At 47.0% G+C, this 14,872-nt stretch overlaps 1 protein-coding gene across 3 annotated transcripts in view; it reads left to right on the top strand.

The window, feature by feature from the left end:
• The first annotated feature begins 1,228 nt into the window (after positions 1-1,228).
• The window catches only part of UNC5C (unc-5 netrin receptor C), a 267,227-nt gene continuing 253,583 nt past the window's right edge, over positions 1,229-14,872 (top strand). For all 3 annotated transcript variants that reach the window (XM_014941264.1, XM_014941257.1, XM_014941251.1), the window contains exon 1: positions 1,229-1,613. In XM_014941264.1, the coding sequence (XP_014796750.1) occupies positions 1,490-1,613 (124 nt within the window). In that variant the 5' untranslated portion in view covers positions 1,229-1,489. The remainder of the gene's footprint in view (positions 1,614-14,872) is intronic.

Below are 14,872 nucleotides of genomic sequence, written 5' to 3'. Positions count from 1 at the left end.
GAGAGCTTTTGGGGGCCGTGAGGAGGGTGGGAGGGTAAGGTCTGGCAGGGAGAGGCCCCAGCCTTAAGGCGGAAACCTCGGGAGGCAAACGGGGAGATGTTCTCCAGGGATGGAGAGGTTCCCCACCATCTCTCCTCCTGCTGCCTCTCCCTCTCCCTGTCCCCCACCCTGTATTTTGGGGCTCGCAAAGGGCGGCTCTGGCCCCTCAGAGCCCCGCAGGGATGGCGTGTAGGGACGAGAGAGCGAGCTCCGGGGGTGCAGCGGGGTCCGGCCAGCCCAGCCCCGGCTGACACGGCCCGGGTGGGCTGTGTGCGTGTGTGTGTTAGTGTGTTAGTGTGTGTGTGTGTGTGTGCACTAGCATCCGCGTGCGAGTGTGCCCGCGGGCGTGCGCGGGTGTGCGCGCAGGGAGGGGGGCGCGGGCGGGGGAAGGCGAAAGGGGGCCGGTTCTGCAGCGGGTGGCTCCCAGCCTCCCCCGCCCCCTTCCCTCTGGGTCCGCTCCCCCCCTCCCCACCCCCGGCCCCCGCCCCCCCCCGGGGTGGAGGCAGCCGCGCCGAAGCCTCCGCCCGCGGGAAGAAGGCAGCGCTCCGCCGGGCTCCGCGCCTCTCCGCGCCCCTCCGCGGGGCCATGCAGCCCCCTTGCCCCCCCGCTACCGAAGCTGCCCTTCTCCCCCCCTGCGCAGCCTGAGCGCCCCCGCGGGGGCTCCGCGCCCCTCCGCGCCCGGCGGTGGGACGGGGCCGGCGGAGGCAAGACAGGCGGCACCGAAAAGCTCCGTGGGCTCGGCGAGACTCGCCCCCTGCCCCGGCCATGGGGAAGGGGCTGGAGGGGACGGCGGCCCGCTGCGGGCTGGGACTGGGATACCTGCTGCAGACCCTGGTGCTCCCCGCCCTGGCCATCCTGGGGGCCAGCCGCCCCGGCTCCGCCGCGCAAGGTAAGGCGGGGGACGGATGGAGAGGGGCCGGGGCATCCTCCGAGCGCGGGCTGAAAATGCGAATTTAGGTCGGGATTCCGCGTGCGAGTGTGCCCGCGGGCGTGCGCGGGTGTGCGCGCAGGGAGGGGGGCGCGGGCGGGGGAAGGCGAAAGGGGGCCGGTTCTGCAGCGGGTGGCTCCCAGCCTCCCCCGCCCCCTTCCCTCTGGGTCCGCTCCTCTCTCCTGCTCGCATTTTATCGCAGGCGGCCGGCGCAGCCCCCTCTCCCCAGCCCCGGCCCCCGCCCACCCCCGGGGTGGAGGCAGCCGCGCCGAAGCCTCCGCCCGCGGGAAGAAGGCAGCGCTCCGCCGGGCTCCGCGCCTCTCCGCGCCCCTCCGCGGGGCCATGCAGCCCCCTTGCCCCCCCGCTACCGAAGCTGCCCTTCTCCCCCCCTGCGCAGCCTGAGCGCCCCCGCGGGGGCTCCGCGCCCCTCCGCGCCCGGCGGTGGGACGGGGCCGGCGGAGGCAAGACAGGCGGCACCGAAAAGCTCCGTGGGCTCGGCGAGACTCGCCCCCTGCCCCGGCCATGGGGAAGGGGCTGGAGGGGACGGCGGCCCGCTGCGGGCTGGGACTGGGATACCTGCTGCAGACCCTGGTGCTCCCCGCCCTGGCCATCCTGGGGGCCAGCCGCCCCGGCTCCGCCGCGCAAGGTAAGGCGGGGGACGGATGGAGAGGGGCCGGGGCATCCTCCGAGCGCGGGCTGAAAATGCGAATTTAGGTCGGGATGGTTTATTATTATTATTATTATTATTATTATTATTATTATTATTCTTTCCCTGTGTGCAAGCAGCGCGTTCCCCGGCGTGCGTGGCCCCCGGTGGGGTCGGTGTGTGTGTATGTGGAGGTGGGGCTGAGCTCCGGTCGGTCCCGCCGGCTCGGGGCTGTCGTTGTCGAGCTTGGCCGGGACAGGCTTTTTCCCCCGCACTCCGTCCCCGAGCGGAACGCTGAGGATGAAGCGGGGGACGGGGGGGTGGTTTGGGCTGCAGGAGCCCCGGTGGCAGCCCTCCGGCCGGCGGGGGAGCGGCGCCGGTGCGCCCCGGAGGCTGGCGAGGTGCGGGGGAACCGCAGGTGCGGGGCGGGCGTCCCTCTGCAGCGGCACAGCCCTGCCCCGGGGCTGTGGTCATTCGTGGACCCCATCATTTCCCACCCCACACACCGTCCTCTTCGTTCTAAAACACGATAGACCTGAAGGGAGTTACTCAATTTCTGTGTTTGTGCTTATTTCCATATACCCCCCCTTCCCGTTGTCGGCGTTTCTGGAGTCCATCTAGGTCAGTTTCCCCTGTAGCCCCTGTATAAATTCCCTTTTCCAAGTGAAAATGACTCGCTTCTTAGTGCGTGTTTAGCGATGTCTTGAGAGCATCACAAAGAGCCCTGGCTCCCTGTGTCACCCCCCCGGCAGACAGCCACAGCAGGAGGCTTTTTCTTCTACGAGCTGATGCCGGATAAACTTTCTCGGTGCTTTTTTTCTCCTCCTTTCCCAGGAGTTAGACCTAAAGTGGAAATGGGTGGCTTTTGCTGGGAAACACTTTTCTACAGCCTCCTCCTCGGCGCTGGAGAGAGAGAGAGAGAGGTTGCTCCTGCGTGTGGACAGAGCGGTGTATAGCACGGGTGTGGGGGTCTATTAAAGCACTTGGCAATCCTGGTTATACAGTTAGCAAGAGAAAAAGATTTTTCCCCCCCCTGTATATGCTGCCAGGAAGTAATAACATGCACCAAAGCTTTGATTTGGAGTTGCCAGCATAATGGAAGTGGGAGAATGCTTGGTTTCCCTCCCTCATCTCTGTGGAGAGGCACTTGAGACGGCTGCACAGATTTGACCCCATGCTCTCACCCAGCCCTTAGAAAGCACGCTCCTCTGTGGCCTTTCTGCCAGGAGAGCAGTGCTGGGTGCTCTGGCTCCCGGTGCCTCCGGCAGCCTTTCGGGAGCTGGAGGCTCGCTGCCGGCAGGCTGGATGCACCGTTCATCATGTCCCTACGTGTAACCGTGCTAATCCCTTTCCTGCTGGTACTTACTCCATCCTTAGAGTCACATTCCCTGGCCCATACAGGCGTTTATCTTGCGGGAAGATAAGAAACCTGGTCGTGAAAAGAGGTAGCAGAGAAGGAGAGTATGAAAATCCCTTCTACATCATGTCACATTTCCTCTGTGTCTTGCATACCAGGGTTTCCTTTTACTGGGAGATTTCGCGTTTGAGATAAGAAAGGTTTGATGTGAGGTATTTAAAGGTTTTTAATAGTTCCATGTGCATGTAGACCTAGATATTAGTGGGTATATAACCCATGTAGACCCAGATATCAGCGGGTATATATCCTTCTGTGTAGATAGGGGGGCGTTGAAGAGGAAAGATCCCCTCAGACAGTTGGACCCGGAGCAGAACGGAGTCTGCCCGCTCTGCCGGCAGGACACGGGTGACTTGTGTGACAGATGGCCTGAGCCAGGGAAGAGAGGACCCCCTGCGTTCCCCTGGTTCAGAGCACACATCTCAGTGCCACAGGGCATACCTCACACTTTCAGGGGGTCTCTCCTTTCCACGCTTGCCCTCCGTGACACGAGGCTGCGGGATGGCAATGTTGTGGGGACAGAGGAGGCAGCCTCCTGTGCTGTGAAGGCTGGCGTGCGTGTGGGACCTGTCACAGGACACTGGTGTGCTCCCCTGCACGCAAAGGGACACAGGGCTCTTCAGCAGCACTTCCCGTTGTGCGGTGCGTGATAAAACTTTCACAACAGAGTGGAAAATCCAGGGAATGTGGTTGGGATGTAGTCATTCGTCTTGGACTTTGTTTTCCACCTATGCTTTTATTTTTATTTCCCCTTTGCGAGGACCAGGCACAGAATTGGGATGCAGACCTGGTTTTGGCGTCTTTCCCAGAGCTGGGGGATTTTCTGATTGGTGTTTGTGGTGGGGAGCTTCGTGTATGTGTATGTGGTGCTTCAGCGAGGCAATGAATCAACAGTTTAACTATGCCCTCTTCAGGAAGTTTTCTCATCATATAGCACCGGGCAAAGTTTTCCTTCTGTTTTATTTATACATTTCCAAAAATGCGTGAACGTTGAAATGATTCTTACCTCAGCCTCTTTTTCCAAAGTCATCCTCCATTCGAGACCTCCCTAGAAATGGAAACACCCCTCTAGTCTTTTCGGTTGCATTCCTTTGAGAGCAATAGAAATAGGACACGTGGAAGTTGCACTCTAAACTGGTTTCAGTCTTGTGATTTTCAGTGGGTCTGGAGCTAGCTGACTTGGTTTTAATTGTGCAAAAAAAATCCAGTCCTTCTTTGTGATACCTTGAAAAGGAAAAAAAAAAACTTGAAGTGGTGTCTTCCTACATCAAACACATAGTTAGGATTTAGAAAGGGGAGGAGGGGAAGGGAAAGAGGGCATGTACATTTTTCCAGTACTTGCTGCTAGTATTATTTCTTGTTTTGCTTTTCCTCTCCATTCCGCAACCATCTTTATCTTTTGAAGCAGGCTAAGGAAGCCGGGAGCGTTGCTGGGGCTTCTGCTTTCATGCCTTCCTTTTCTATTGCCTTGTGGAAAATAAATTTATTAACTGAGTAGTTGGTGGACCAACTCCCACACTCCCCAGTAGGGAGATTCATATCACTGCATCTCAGCATCCTCCGGTGAACTTCTCAGCAGAGCTAAATACACTTTTTGTTTTATTAGCATTTCTTATCTTCTTATCTGAAGCTAAGTATTTTTTTCCGCTGTTATCAGGAGAGAACAGGAAATGGCCACAATGATAGAGACAACCCTTAATTCTCCAAGTGGGGTGAATGGGGCCAGGGAGATTATCGAGCCAGAATTAACCCTGATCTGGTGTTCACTGCGTTCATTACACCGTTATGATAAGCTGTGACAGAGTGAGAATTCAAACATCCTAAACTGTGAGAGAAAGAGAAAAAGCAAGCCCCCCGGACCCAGGCACCTACTCCCTGCCTGGCATTCCAGTCCCATCTCCCATAAGAGCAACTTTTCCTTCGGCTCTTCCATCAGCAGAGACTGAGTTTCAGCTGTTGCGCTTCCCTACTTCCCCCTGAGTCTTTGGGCATTAAAAGTGTTTGAAGAGCTTATCCTGTGGCCCCCACTTTTTTGGGTAGGTGGGACGAGAGGGAGGGTCGGGCTCCTGTCTGTCTGTAGTGACAAGCATGGTCCAGGCAGCTTTATGGTTTAATAATGATGGCATAAGAGATGGATAGAAAAGCTAAAGGGACTGCATATTAATGAGGTTTTGTTACAGTTGTTCCTTTACAACAAAAGTGTACATTTTTTTTATGCTTAACCCACCAAACCTAATTAAATCAAAGTGATAATTTAAAAAGAAAGCTGTAAAAGAGCCATATGTGCAGATATTTGTCTTGCCCCAGCATAGTCTGTATTAGCAACAGCAGCAGTTTAAAAATGCTTGGTGCGGAAAAAGGGAAATATAACGTGAATGTACTAACCTTTTGGGGATGCGCTTTTTAATTAAACACCTAAATGCATCTGGTTGAATAAAGGGGGGAAAAGGACTTAATTATCCTGATGCATCAGTGGACTGGTTGTATTTGATCGTGTCGGTGTGATAGTACTTGTGTTAGTAAAGCGAGGGCCAAGTCGGATTTTGTTGTGAATGGATAAAGGCAATTGGAACATGTATTTGTTTTAAAGCGATGTGCTCTGGCAGATCTCAGTGGTGTTGGTGAGTTTGGGCTGGCTGGGGGAGCCCATCCTGCCCCTGGGTAGCATTTCAGTACTGCACGGGGCTTCGCTGAAAGCAAAACAGTCTCCAGGTTCCCTTTGCTGACTGAGGTGCAATTTAAGCAGGATGAAAATGAAGTGTTGGGATCTGTCTGTGGAGGAGGAATTCCTGCCTGGGAACACGGGAGCCAGAATCTGGGCTCCTCTTCCTCTGGCTCCAGTTTCTAGCAGCCGGTTGCAACAGTTATGAAAAAAAAGTATATACATCAAATACAGCCCCCTTCTGATGGCTTTTCAGCATTACTGTCAGTGTCATTTATTCCCCTGCACAGTGAGAATGCCTGAGTGTATCTAAACATTTCCACAATCATCGTGCGTATTTATACTTAATTGTTTAATGTGGATCATTCATCACACAACTTTTTTTTTCTTTTTTTCCTCAAAGCCCTGGTTATTCACTATATTTTTTTGGGACTAGCTTTGTGTGTGACATCCAAACTCAGAAACGGGAAACAGCGTTGACCATATTAAAAAGATTTTTCCTAATTCAATTTTCCAAAAACAGGAATACAGCTCTATGCCGAGGCGGGTCAAATCAGTTCCATAGCTGGTCTGTGCAGCAAGAGAAGAGAAAATGTGGATTATATTTATTATGCACTTTCAAGTAAATATCTTGATTTTTTAATTTTTATTTTTTTTTGTGCAAGTTAGTGATGTTTTGAGGCATGATCTGGCCAGTTCAGTTGATGAGGATACAGAGCAATACCAGTTCCTGGGGAAGGTGAGAGGGGCCCAGGCTGACTAGGATAGCAATTGGGTACAGTATGTGACCAGTTTTGTGTATGTGTAAAATGCTAAGGACAACTGTACGTTGAACAGTGAAGCTACATTTATTTTGGGTTACTAGCTAAGTAATCTCATTTGGAGTTACCCATTTTATAGCATATGGCTGTTTGTTGCTTTTTGGTGTTTTCCTGGATTTTAAATCATTGGACTTCTGAGGAATTGGTTCTGGCTACTCTTTCTGGAAAAAGGCAGAAAAGTTGCTTTTGCAGCTTAACAGAAAGATATGCTTTAATTGCTATCACAAAGGGGAATTCCTCGGTAAATTTGCGTTGCTCATCGTGGAGTTTGCTGCAGTTTAGACAAAGAGGATTTGACTCAACGCGAGTCTCCACTGTTCAGATCGTTGGTTTGTCATTGAAAACATGTCACTGGAGGCTCTTTGGAAAAAAGGTTGATTTAATCATGAGTGCTCTGCCCATGCGACATGTTTTGTGAAACTATAGATATATATATATCACGATCGGGGAAAAATGACATTCCCTTTCCTCTTCCCTCCCTTTAGAGTGGGGAGAAGGTTGTGTTAGTTTGTGAAGTGCACATCTTGTTAGCCACCCAGTGGAGGTATTCCAGTTTAGCAGGCAGCGATCTTGGCATCGGTGCCAACAAAGCAGTAATTACACCGCCTGTCATTTTCATTAGCCGTCTTTCCTTTCCCGTTTGACTCGGAGGTATAAACCAGCCCGAGCTTTTAAAGCCTAAGTCAAGGATTAAACGCGAGGAATGAGAGACGAGCAGCGGTTTTCCAGTTGGCTACAACCTCCGTCAACACAGCGGCAGAATAATGTTGTGCAGAGGCACAGTTCAGTGCTAACTGCTTCCAAGGGCTGAGGGGATGGTGGTGTTTTAAGTGATTTATGGCGTGTGCTCGGTGGAGTCCCGTCTCAGGAGCAGGCGTCCCTGGAGCTTTCCATCATAACGTTATCCAAGAGGCCATCTGAAAGAAACGGCATTAAGTCTTCTGGGAGGCAAACTGTAGCCAAAGAAAGACTTAATTTGCATCGTTTGTAAGCAAGCATTTGAAATTATACTCAAAAGGGAAATGGTTATAAAACAGCTTACATCTAACAAACAGGAACAACAAAATTCCCCTTAATTTTGCACATACTTTGTTTCCCTGTCTTTAATTTAATGGGCTCATCCGCAGACACTCTGACCCCAAACTCAGCAGTGTGATGGGAGGAGGATTTATTTAGTATCGTCGCTGTTTTTTTTGGTGATCTGCTTAAACATTTTGCAGAGCGTTGGTGGTGGGGTTTGTATTTAGATTTATCTTTCTTGGGGAAGGATGTGGCATAAAACTGAGTGTGAGCCACGGGCGGGTGCGCTAGCCAGAGAAGGTGGAACAAAAGCCCCAAACTAGTTGGATTCCAGTCCCTTTCCTCAAGTCTGGCTCTGCTGGCACAAACAACACGCAGGAGGGAGGTGCAGGGAGTCAGAGCAGTGGGTGAGAGCTGCCAGAGGTTTTCCCAGCTTTCCGTAACCTCCGAGATGCCTGTACACAGCTTTCCCCCTAGGTAGTCATCATTAGAACAGCTTCCTGTTTGCTTTTATAACTCCATCCCAAATCACACGTACCTTAAGCAGGAAACATGGGATTTCCTCCCAATTCATCAAATGCCAGGTTTCAGGGAATCTCTTTATAGCCTGGCATATTATGATATAGAAGTTTGGGCTGGGGAAACAGAGCTTCGTGCAAAAATAGTTCCATTTAATAATGTCCTTTTTATCAACGTGGAAAAATTACTTTTTTGGGGGAAAAAAGAAAAAGAGTCCTTTTTGTTTATTTGCTGGGGGAGGTTGGAAAGAAACCAAGAAACCTTAATAAAAACCAGAAAGGATTAAGTTATTTTAGTGAAAAGGTCAATAAAGCTTCAAATATTTACCTCACCGGCCAAACTTTTTCTACTTCTGCTCTCTGAAAATCTGTTAGGTTTTCAGCGAAAATGAAAAAGTTACAAGTTGTAAAGTCTTCCGACAATAACACTTTTCATTTCCGCTTACATTTTTCCATGTATTTCAACAGGCCTAGTGAAAAACCTTACTGTTAGACTTGACTTCTTGACTTCTGGTCCTGGTAAAGCATTGGTTAAGACATATATTTTCAGCAATTTCTAGGTCTTGCACTCTTCTATTTTATTTTATTTTTTTTGAATCACACTGGTTTTACTGTGATGCAGATTGAGATAGAGATTCAGATTCTCTCAGTGGTCCCAGACGTGCCCCTAATGCTGCCAGGGAAGGGCAGCAGGCAGTGCTGGATGTAGGTGGGTACCCAGCCATCCCCCAAATACAAGCAGAGCTGCTCCAGCTTGCATGACTGCGCAATAATCCCATCAAGGCAGGGAGATCCCCTGGGTCAGTGTGTGATGCTGCAGCACATCAGCACCTCCCCACGTTCTCTCTTTCCCTCATGATGAGTCGTACACAGCCAGGACAGGAAGAGGCAGGCAAGAAGCTGTGCACGCTCGTCTCAGCTGGTGATAACTCCCATGGGGGACATCTGCAGTTGCATCTTTAGAATGCACGTTTTTGTTGCTAGAGACAATGGGAGGTTCTCATTTGTCACGTTGCATTAGCTGTTTAATCTTTAATCCATCTTGCTGGACTGGGAGGACAGCTGTATTTATCTCTATTTGGTGGAGAGATCTAAGCGGAGTTGCCGAAGGCTGCAGATTAAATGTGTAAGGAAGCCAACTTGTGAACTCAAGGCTACCGAGCACCCAAGACTGGGTTTGGTGGTCCAGTCCATCCTCCTTCTTGTCTGACAATCCCAAAAATGGATGCTGTGGAGGGAGAGCTACATTGAAGGCTCTTGGGTGCTTTCCCAATGTCAGATTTGTTGGGTCTCACTAATGGTTTCTTTATATCTGCTGGTATCTAGAAAAAGGTATAAAAGGCAAAGACCAAACCCATATGCTGTTGGTCAGAACTAAGGATGCTTCCTGGAAGCTCTGACTCTACACTGGCAGGTGGTTTGCAAGGATTTGTTTTGTCCAGTGAAATCCACAGTGTTATCCCAAATATGGAGGGAGCAAGAGGGGATCCAGCAGATGACTGCAGCACTGTTGTAAATGGAATAAGGATCACTGCCTTGGGTTGTTTTGTTTCATTTGGCTTTAATCTGCAATTCAGGACTACCTTATTCAACTGTACTTCATTCATCTGAATGAACAACTTATGCTCCAAAGGGCCCCGTTGCCTTACAAGTCATAAAAGCTATGAGGTTGCCAAGGCAATTAAATCAGTATCTTTTTTTTTTCTCATGTTGAGGTAACATTATCAACAATAATGCTAAGGAGCTCGGATAGGTTTTACTGGCCTGGCAACAGCTGAGCATTTTCTTGTTAGGTAGCTCCTGCCAATCCCTTTTTAGTTATTTTCAAGAAGTAAAGTAGCTTTATTTCTTAGTCTCATATTGAGTGAGAGGTTGAAATGTTAAGCTCTGTGGATTAACGGTGTATCCTTTGAGAAAAAGAAAAGCTTAAGTTTTTCTTGGTCCCCCGAGTGCTGGATGTGATTGTTTGAGAAATCTTGGATTTCATCAGCTAGATACAAGAAAATGTGCAAGTAAGCCTTGAATGATCTGTCAAAAGAGGTTGACTCTGTCACAGCCATTTTGGAAACTCGTTTGAACAGATAGTTGTTCCCCAGGCATTTCTTTGCTCGAATTTAGTGCATTTCATGTCAGGCAGTGAAAAGTGATCACCACAGGATTATTAGTAATTCAAAGCTTCTTGGAGAGCTAGCGTCCAACCATAAATTTGCTAAAATAATGGCTGCAACATGAATTGCCGCACTCTTATGATGTGGTGTATTTATTGTTTAAATACAGTCCTCGTCTTATCCAGTCCCAACATATGTGTTTATACGGGAAAGTTTACATAGTGAGCGAAAATAATAATATGGTCTCACTGAATGAGGTTAATTGCAGTTTGGTCGTACCAAAATCTAGGAATAAGAAGTGGGACGGAACAGCAAGCGAGACTAATTCTGTTCTCATATGCGTCGAATTTACCTCCAGTGACTGTAGCGCAGGTAATTACCGGGAGTAATTCAGAGTACAGGCACACACACTGCCTTACTCGGAATTAATTTTCTCTTTCGTTAATAAATCTCCTAGTTTTGCCAGTTGCTTACGGAGTTAGCACAGATGCATTCCTCTCGCCTGTCCCTCCAACATCCACAACTTCATGTGTCCATCCAGTTCCTCTGCAGCCCTGCACGTACAAAAGCTGAGCAGCCATGACCAGTGGTGACCACCCAGGGCTACCAGGGTAACCATCAGGTGGCCAGCCTGAAATTTCGGGTTGTCTGCAGTACAGAGAAACCTCCGCTGTGCAAGCTTTTATTTTAGGATTAGGACAAAACTCAGTGGGGCTTTCAACTAGGAGGAGATAAAGTTTCCCCTGTCAAACTCAGTCACTTCAGAACTGAACATCAGAGTTGATTATTGAAACTAGAAGTCTGCCCAGTTAAAAGATGAGGCTATGATTAAATAATAGTGAATGTGCCCTTGTGCAAGTGTCGTTCACTGAAAATCTCGCTGAATTGGCTCATGAACTACTAGTATTTCTTGCTCTAAGCTTTTTGGCCCCAAAGCTGCACTAGTTTTTGGCAAGTCATCATCCTCATTAAAAATTCCTTTCATGCAGGCATTGCAAACGTAGCTTTAGGGACTTCCTTTCTGCTTCCTCACCAGTTTCTGAAGGTGAGGGTAACTTTTTTGGTTTCTTGCTCAAATAAAATACAGTGATGTTCTTATGCAGCAGATCTCTGCTGACAAGAATGTGAGTGCTGGTTTCCCTTCTCTTTCTCTTGTAAAATAGCTGTGCTGTAGAAATTGGGAACTGCCTATTTGCTTAGTTTTTGAGTAACTAGAAAAAATTGGGAACTGCCTATTTGCTTAGTTTTTAAGTAACTAGAAAGTTTGTAGCTGGACAGTTCATTACTGGGATGTGTCAGTTGGTTTCCTGACTATTAGTTTCCTTTTGTTGGTTTTTTTTTTGTCATTACTGGGATGTGTCAGTTGGTTTCCTGTTAGTTTCCTTTTGTGTTTTGTTTTTTTTTCAAATCCCTGGTGCTTGTACCAAGGATAAACTTACACTACACAAGGCCAGGTTATGACCACCAACAAATATAGCTCCATTAATTTCAAAGCCAGCACACATCAGAAGCTGATCTGGTTCTGTATTAAAAATATGTTGACGCAGTAGAGTGAGACTTTAGGATCGATGGACCTTGATCTTGCCTTTTTTTGCTGGAAGGTTTTTTTTTGTGATTTTTTTTTTTTTTAAGCTCAGTAATTTGAATAATTTTCTGGCTTTCATTTCCCTCACATGTACTGATGTGACTCTTTGCTGTAGAGAGAGCTTAACTTGAAAATGTGTTGGTGAGATTCTTCCAGGTGATGTTTTTTCTCTTGGGTTTTGTCATGTTGTTTCGTGTAAGAACACTGACAGGCAAATGTCACCGCCTGTAGGCAGATATCCACGTAAATATCTATTACGTAGAAATGCGTGGCAATTTCCTGCCTCAGCAATCAGTTCTTTTTTAACTGAAGACATCCACTTCTAAAAGCATGGACTTTGAAGCTTAGACATGCAATCTGGTAGCCAGTAACAAAAGCAGTTATTATCCTGGTTTAGGCAGTGGAGTGAGAAGTGCCATGTGCCTTTCACGAGCACTGGAAAAGGAAAAATTATTGAGCTCTTCCTAGCTTTTGTCCTTTGCTTGTCCTGTACTATTTCTGTATGGATTTTTTTTACCTTTTTTTTTTTTTGTTTGCTGTAGAGAGAGCTTAACTTGAAAATGTGTTGGTGAGATTCTTCCAGGTGATGTTTTTTCTCTGGGGTTTTGTCATGTTGTTTCGTGTAAGAACACTGACAGGCAAATGTCACCGCCTGTAGGCAGATATCCACATAAATATCTATTACGTAGAAATGCGTGGCAATTTCCTGCCTCAGCAATCAGTTCTTTTTTAACTGAAGACATCCACTTCTAAAAGCATGGACTTTGAAGCTTAGACATGCAATCTGGTAGCCAGTAACAAAAGCAGTTATTATCCTGGTTTAGGCAGTGGAGTGAGAAGTGCCATGTGCCTTTCACGAGCACTGGAAAAGGAAAAATTATTGAGCTCTTCTTGAGCTCTTCCTAGCTTTTGTCCTGTACTATTTCTGTATGGATTTTTTTTACCTTTTTTTTTTTTGATAAGTGTTATATCTTAATTCTGTGTAGTAAACATAGCTATTAGATAAAACCTTCCTTTATTTTTTTACAAAGCAAGTTAGTAAATTAGGACTTTCTTAAACTTTTCTATCATTTTGTAGTCTCAAGAGGAAAGTCTTACATTTGCATTTGCAAGAAACATTTGCAAAGAAAACTGAATTAAAATGACAAAGTGATATTGGGTGGACTATTCATCTGCTGTGTTTTACTGATGAGCTTATTTTATGAGTACTTGGTTTGATTGCAAAATTCCTTTCTCTTAGGGAAATCAATTGATGGCAGTACTTCGATCAAATTTTGCTTTCTGTCCGATTAGTTTCACTGAGTTGCTTGGGATTTACTTACTGGAGCAAGACAAGGAAAATTCAGCCTTTTGTCTTTAAAGTTTTATATCCGCTAGTACCAATGCAGAACACATATTTCACTTGTGGAGGCCGGGCTGAGGTTAAGTTGGTTTTAAAGATAACAGTAGATTCCAGTGTCCTTGCATTTGTTTTGTATTTGGTGACAGTCACTAAATCAGAGGAAGGAATGTTCAAACAACACACTTGAGGAAAAGTGATTTTTATAGAAAGGGCCCATTCCTGCTAATAGCCAGTAACTGCACATAACCCCGCTGACATTAAAAGTCCATTAGCTAAGCCCAGTTTAAACAGCAGCTGATGCTATGTCAGCTAAATGTACATTGGAATTTTTCATGTAATGCAGCAATAGCACTTCTGTAATTTTTCTAAAACTACGTACATTAAGCAAAGCAAATGTCATCTGATAGTAGTAAGATGAAGAGTTCACATTAAAGTAGGGAGAACTGTAATCAAACTGAAGTTACCATCTGGTTGCATTAACAAGAAACAAAAATGGTTAGGAGAAAAGCAGAGAGTGTCAGGTTTCTGAATTAAAGCTAGATTAGCAAATCTAGTGTACAGGCTTTTGTAACACAGGATGACCACAGAGCTGCTTATCTGCTTGGTTCTTTATCATTAAACACATTATGACCTTGTTCAAGAAAAGTTTCTACTAGGGTCAGTAAGATGCTTTGTCATGTGGAGCACTGGGTTGCCATGGAAAAAAAGGGTTATTTGCTGGCTATTTAGGAAATATGTCTCATTACGGCAGCGTGAAAACATTTGAACTCGTCAGGATAGTGTTTGTATGGCTATGGCCTTAAATTCTAGTTAACCCTTGGCATGGTGTTTCAAAAAGAGGGTTGAGAAGTACGGTGAAAAAAATGGTGCACGCTGGATAAAGAGAAGTGTGACAGGTGATGAACTTGTTATTCATCTTGGAAAGCAAACAGCAGACCGAGGTCCTACTACTGCGGGCTTGGGACCAGCTGAAGCACGGTTTGGCAACTGGTCTCATTCTGAAAAGTCACTTTGAAGTCTGCTTTGAAAACAGATCTTGTGCTATAAAGGCATTGTGGAGACAGGCGAAGGGTCGCTCGGTAAGTTAATGTGAGAGCAGAGGGGTAATTAGTCGCTCACTGACATGCTCCCAAGTAGGGCGAAGTATTATTGTACCCTCCTCCTCCTCCTCTTTGCTATTAGCTGGCCATTAGTGAAACCTTGGACAAGTACTGACAGGAGTAGAGCTTCAGTGCCTGATGTGGGTAGACATACCCACTGCAAACATCCTGCGAACGCATCTGGAGGGCTCAGTTAACCTCTTAACAAACTGTGTTAGTAGTGCAAAACCCTCAAGTGTGTCATGAGGCTGAACTGGAATTTTTTGTCCTCCCAAGCTGAAGGAGTTCCCATCAGTAGCATCAGAGCAGATCCTGTGTTTGCAAACTGCAGGGCTTATGGAGGGTAATTCAATTGCATTTTTTTTTTTTCCCTCTTCTGGAACATAACATGTAAACATATTACTGAACTGAAGCCTGGTTTTAATTACAAGCAGTAACTTTTTCATGTTGACGGATTTTCACATGGAAAGCTTTATTGAAAATGAGAGAAGACCTTTTTGCCATCATTAGTTCTTGCTGCTTAGCGCTTTTATCAAGTACAGTAAAATACTGTTTGTAATTAATTCCAAGCTTATATGGACATGTTTAATATAATTACCAAACAAAATCCTGTTTACTAACATATTGCTTGTGAAACCAGTCTGAATAATCTGGTCTCTGGCACACATAAATCAGGCAGTAATAACCGC

The sequence above is a fragment of the Calidris pugnax genome, unplaced genomic scaffold, assembly GCF_001431845.1.
Source record: "Calidris pugnax isolate Ruff unplaced genomic scaffold, ASM143184v1 scaffold34, whole genome shotgun sequence".
Lineage (NCBI taxonomy): Eukaryota > Metazoa > Chordata > Aves > Charadriiformes > Scolopacidae > Calidris > Calidris pugnax.
The sequence above is the reverse complement of the archived record's forward strand: the minus strand, read 5'-3'. Positions and strand labels throughout refer to the sequence as shown.